This window comes from Gymnoscopelus microlampas, assembly GCF_963454915.1.
Source record: "Gymnoscopelus microlampas genome assembly, chromosome: 2".
Taxonomy (NCBI): Eukaryota; Metazoa; Chordata; class Actinopteri; order Myctophiformes; family Myctophidae; genus Gymnoscopelus; species Gymnoscopelus microlampas.
This window is the reverse complement of record NC_139939.1, coordinates 17,053,430-17,059,674: the sequence shown is the minus strand read 5'-3', so window position 1 is coordinate 17,059,674 and position 6,245 is coordinate 17,053,430. Positions and strand designations below refer to the sequence as shown.

Sequence of the window (6,245 nt, the reverse complement as noted above, 5' to 3'; positions counted from 1 at the left end):
GCGCACACACACACACACACACACACATAAATAATGTTCATAGTTGGTTTCAGTACCATGTGCTAGTTGGTGTTTGTGTAGTAAAGGTTGTTTTAATGATGTGTTGGTGCAGATGCATCCTGGGATAGTGAGTCCGCACAGACACAAGAAATGTGGAAGACAGCCTCTCTGGACCGCAACTCCCAGCTGATCCCGCCCACTTCTGTTAAACGGTACAATACACTGGTCTATTGTGTGTTATATGAATAGTTCTGACAATTTTACAGACATTTTGTTTAGTTTCTGAATGTGTTGTGACTCCACACAGGTCTGGATCTTATGACATTTCTGGCACGCAGCAATGTTCTTCATCATCATCAACCTCACCTCAGCCTCCCCGCTCCCCCAGCAGGTGCGGATGTACAGAACACACACACACACACACACACACACACACACACACACACACACACACACACACACACACACACACACACACACGTGTGCATGTTCATATACAAGCCTTTGCTGTTTTCACGTAATGCTTGACGCCAAATTTCAGTACTGTACATACATTTAATTTCAATGTACTCCCCCTGTTGTGGTGTGTGTGTGTGTGTGTGTGTGTGTGTGTGTGTGTGTGTGTGTGTGTGTGTGTGTGTGTGTGTGTGTGTGTGTGTGTGTGTGTGTGTGTGTGTGTGTGTGTGTGTGTAGGTGTGTTAGTGGGAAGCGGCAGTGTTCTGGCTGCTTTCAGCCTCTTGGTAAAGGAGCTGCCATGATCATTGACACTCTTGGACTGTTCTTCCACATACAGTGTTTTAAGGTAGTTTACACACACACACACACACACACACACACACACACACACACACACACACACACACACACACACACACACACACACACACACACACACACACACACACACACACACACACACACACACACACACACACACACTTCTCACAGATGTTACCAATGATACTAATTAAGGCTCTGTCCCATTCTGGTCAAGTGCTGATACTGTGCATGTTGGCTCACTGGAAACACTACTACACCAGTGGTTCTCAAAGTGTGGTCCAGGGACCCTCATGGTTCCTTGAGGGGGTTCCAAATGTCCCCTTACGGGTGTGTAATTCTTTAGGTTTCTGAATTGAAATGCTTCTCTTCTCTTCTCTTCTCAGTGTGGAGTGTGTGATGGAAAGCTGGGTGACACCAGCACGGGGACCGACGTCAGGTTTCGAAATGGAGTCCTGAGTTGTCATGAGTGCTACATTGCATCTCGTGGTGAGAGACACACACTCATACAGTATACACACTCGTGTGTGAGACCAGTGGTTCTCAATCGTTTTCATGTCAAGGACCCTCAAATTGATATGTATTTGGCCCCCAAATTATTCAAAATTCTCACAATGTTTTTGAAAATAGCTACAAGCTCACAACGCGTCGCATCGAGACGTGCTGTGAACTTGTAGATCGTAGACTTGTAGATTTCCAAATAGTCGATGTATATAGTGTTAAAGTGGTTAAAGTAATTTTGCTGGGGACCCCCTGGAACCCCTTCGGGTCCCCTGACCGCACTTTGAGAACCACTGCTTGAGACAACCACAGCACAAGAATTTTGTATTTCTGTTACATATTTGTCCAAATTATAATAACATGCTTATAATATTATACGCTTATAAAGCAGCAGAATTACAGCTAATATTTCACCATCGCCAGTGTTTGTTGCTGCAACAAACACTTCCTCTTTGCAAATAAAAGTAGCATTCCTAGTGCCTGTCAGCGTTTTAGTGGTCAATGATGCTTCCTCTTCTGGACTGGCATGAACGCATAGCTGCAGCTTCTGCACCCACATATACAGTAGCCTTGAGCATAATATACTGCGTGTGTCTGTTGTATGTAAGTATGTATGTAAGTATGTATGTATTAGAGCCCGACCAATATATCGGTCTGGCTGATATATATCTGCGATTATTTGACTTTTTTGATCATATCGATATCGGTAATTATGCCGCCGATGTGTTTTTACAAAATATCGGTCAGAACAACCAGTAATCGGTGGGCTAGGGATCGGCATGGGACCCCAAAAATCAGGCACCGGTTGGGCTCTAGTATGTATGTCCCCTCAGACCCCCGTAGAGCAGTCAATTCACAGCTCATGCTGCCACATGCATGATCATAGTTGATAATCTACGCATGTGAGAACGTAGCCTATATATTTTTAAGCAAATCTCAACCTCACGAAAATCTGTATTTTCCGTTTTTGGCCAAAGGAGACGTAGACCGTCACCACACTAGTCGGCGCGGCAAACGGTCGGTCGGTCAAAGCGAGGACGATGCCATCTGGATTATGTCTGTGTAGTGGAGCTTCATCACTGAACACGTTGCCATTTGTGAGGCTTCTTTCTCAAACTGTACACATAATAATTTGCTATTCGATAGCTCTAGAGATTGGACCCGGGAGGCCACGCCGTTTATTAGACTCTTTGTTTGTTTGTCATCACCTTTCTCTCTGTCTCTCTCTCTCAATCACACACACATACACACACACACATTACACACCAACCAGATATCTCAAACACCCTTATTATAATGCATTATAGCTGTCAACTCATTGGCCATCTCTAATAATATTTTATTGTCTTGCAGGAGGAGGCCAGCCTACAACTCTATGACGAGCTATACTTGAAATAAGACAAACCCCACCGCCATCAGCTTGGTTATTGATCAAGGAATAATCTGGAAATATGAATCACTCCAACGTCCTGGACATTTTCTGAAAGAACTCTTATCTCCCTGGATCCCTTAAGAGAAACCTTTGGAATCTTCGTCATAACTGGAAATTTCAAAACTAAACGGCTTCAAGGATGTTATCGGAAGGGAAACAAACTGGACGTTGTGAAATAAAAAAACAAACTCAAACTCTCTACACACACACACACACACACACACACACACACACACACACACACACACACACACACACACACACACACACACACACACACACACACACACACACACACACACACACACACACTGTACAAAGTTCTGAACATATGAATAGCACAACACAGAAACCTGTGTGCAGTTATAGTCCTTTGCACATTGTTACTGCAGCACAGTCAAGCCACTACTACAGCATGAGCCCGTTCCGCTACATAAAACATGCTAAGCTAAAAAAACACTATTGTCTTTAAGATGTCGGTTCCTTATTCTACACAATGAACAAAGAACCATTCACCTTCGCTTGCCCGCTTCTAACGACTAAGAGTAATGCCTGATTTATGCTCTGTCGTATGACGTGTCGCACGTCGAAAATAACGATATACAAGCTCTTGTATGAGAGCTTGTGTATCTTGTATATCTATATCTATCTTGTATAGCTATATCTAGGGCTGGGCGATGTATGACTTTAAATCAATATAACGATTACTGCAAACTTTTGCATCGATTATGATAAATGAAAGATTTTTAGTTTTAAGCGAAAATAGCAGCTCTACAAGCTCACAACGCGTCTCATCGAGACGCGTTGTGAGCTTGTAGATTGGATATTTTTACTTGTTTGTGTGTGCCACCATTGTACAAAAAGGATAATGCAGGGTTAAATGGTTAATCGAATGACTAATCGATTTGATGATTATAAAAAATCTATTATAATTTGTTGATATACAGTATAAGAATATAAAAACCTGCTTCTCGATGAATCGATCAACCTACATGAGCAAGATTAAGTCGGTTATTGCTTCGAAATGTCGGTTTTGCTAACTTTCCGGTTAATTGCCCGGCCCTAGCTACATATATCTATCTACACAAGCTTAGTATAACATGTATATTTCGGCCGTGCAACACCTTCGTACGATGGGGCATAAATGAAGCGTAAGACTACACTCTCTGAGTGTGCAGTAAAACTGGCTTGGTTTTGATAACCTTACGTAGCTTGACCATTTTAATGCCTTACTCAAACTCTATGTTTCTGGTTTTGTTTTTGTTGGATTTTTTTTGCATGAATGAACATACATATATCTAAGTTATTGTTATTGTGTGTATTGCTCAGTTGGCGTACTGTGGGTTGGACTTCTAGGTTGTTATCATTGCCCTGCCTACATGGAACGTCGAGCCTTTGGTATTTCCTCTACGTATGGTATCATTTTGTCTTTTAGAATTTATGTGTAGGGAGCGACCCCCACATCCTTCTAAATATTTGGCTGGTAATCTTACATTAACTTTTTTTCCTTTATAATAATTTGACGAGAGAATGAGCATGCATGTTTGTAGTATAATATGTGTTCTTTTGATTCTTCTTTTTTCTTTTTGGGGTCTGTTTAAGATTATTCAGATGATGTTGTTTATAGAGCTAGATGGATTGTGTCGTATTCAGTGCCTTACAGTATGATAGTGTGTGAGTGTGCGTGCGCGTGTGTGCGTGCGTGCGTGCGTGCGTGTGTGTGTGTGTATGTGCGTGTATGAAACATAGATTAACTTGAAGCACAGTACCATACCAGCAACAAAATGTTATACGAATCCCCCGTGACCTGTCCTGCTCACCCGATTGGTTCTTTTTCCATCCTGTCTGCCTGAGCTAGACCAATAATACAAAGTCATTTGCTGCTTCCCAATTAAGTCCCGCCCTGATGAAATATCATCTAGGTCAGTGATCCTGACCTTAACGTTAATCCTACTGGGACCTGAATTTTGCCTTGACCGTGGAGTCAAGATCTAGTATATCGTTGCTGTCGGGCAGAAACCTCTTATCTCCATGTTGTAACTTTTTGTGTTTCGTAAATGAATGCCCTACTTGACCATATTACAGCGTCACACAAAATAATCCAAAATAACAGATCTACAGTACAAGCTCGAAACGCAGCGCAAAGCGACGTGTTTTGAGCTTGTCGATCTGCTATTTTTGCTATTTTTTAAATTGAATCCTGAAAAGTAACAGTTTTGGACATTATGAGGCTTCCACCCGACAGAGACGATATGAAATAATAATATCACAACATTCTGCTATTCATTATATTTTTTTGCCCGTAACCCAAGTTAGCATCCCCAGGGACCCCCAGTTTCATATGTATTAATAAGCCACAGACCCCAATCGGATACCATTTTGTTTTTAATCTCTGGTACTCCAATCCTCAGTGTTTATTTAACTCCTGAGAGTGTACAAATGTACACCTTTGTACACTCAGAGTTACAAACCCATACAAGGTCCATTTGAACCCCAGGTGGTCCCCGGACCCAACATTGAGAAACAATGATCTAGTTCTGGGGGTCCATGGGCAAATATATATGAATTTGGGAGTCCTTGACATGAAAATGATTCAGAAACACTGATTTAGGTGATTTCCTACAACACTCCCCATCACCAGTGTCCTTTACAAATTGTCGCTGTCAGGCAGAAACCTCTTATCTCCATATATTTAACTGTTTGTGTTTTTCCCCGTAAATTAACGCCCTACTTGATCATACTACAGCGTCACGCAAAAGCATCAAAAGTTCGCGCCGCGTTTCGAGCTTGTAGATCTGCTACTTTTGATGCTTTCGAATTTCAATCCTGAAAAGTAACAGTTTTGGACATATGTGGTTTCCACCCGACAGAGACGAAATGCTGCTTCTCAAGAGTCTGAGTCAGAGTTGACCTCCCTCTTCTTGTCCTCCGCCTTGTGTCTTTGCCTTCTTCACCTGGAGCAGAATGTGTTGTATTTCTGATCCCAGATCTGTTCTTTGGTGCGTATACAGCTTTGTTGTTGCATAGGAGAACAGAGTGTTCCGCTCAATGGCTTTTTTTCCTTCTTTTTTTTTTTTTTAGCAAATGTATGTTTATCAATAAAAAATATTTTGAACCAGTTATTGTCTCTGAGCTTCCTTTTCTCATTAGATGTATGTTGTTACAGTATGTGGTATATAAGCTTCCTTTTCTCATTAGATGTATGTTGTTACAGTATGTGGTATATAAGCTTTCTTTTCTCATTAGATGTGTGTTGTTACAGTATGTGGTATATAAGCTTTCTTTTCTCAATAGATGTATGTTGTTACAGTATGTGGTATATAAGCTTTCTTTTTTCATTAGATTTATGTTGTTACAGTATGTGGTATAAAATCTTTCTTTTCTCATTAGATGTACGTTGTTACAGTATGTGGTATATAAGCTTTCTTTTCTCATTAGATGTATGTTGTTACAGTATGTGGTATATAAGCTTTCTTTTCTCATTAGATGTATGTTGTTACAGTATGTGGTATATAAGCTTTCTTTTCTCATTAGA

At 41.1% G+C, this 6,245-nt stretch overlaps 1 protein-coding gene across 2 annotated transcripts in view; it reads left to right on the top strand.

Annotated features, from left to right (window-relative positions):
* LOC311064751 (uncharacterized protein) overlaps window positions 1-5,830 on the top strand; it is a 51,897-nt gene extending 46,067 nt beyond the window's left edge. For both annotated transcript variants that reach the window (XM_084084683.1, XM_084084682.1), the window contains 5 exons: window positions 113-212; window positions 308-391; window positions 694-802; window positions 1,164-1,266; window positions 2,632-5,830. In XM_084084683.1, coding sequence (XP_083940809.1) covers window positions 113-212; window positions 308-391; window positions 694-802; window positions 1,164-1,266; window positions 2,632-2,657 — 422 coding nt within the window. In that variant the 3' untranslated portion in view covers window positions 2,658-5,830. The remainder of the gene's footprint in view (window positions 1-112; window positions 213-307; window positions 392-693; window positions 803-1,163; window positions 1,267-2,631) is intronic.
* The last annotated feature ends 415 nt before the right edge of the window (window positions 5,831-6,245 follow it).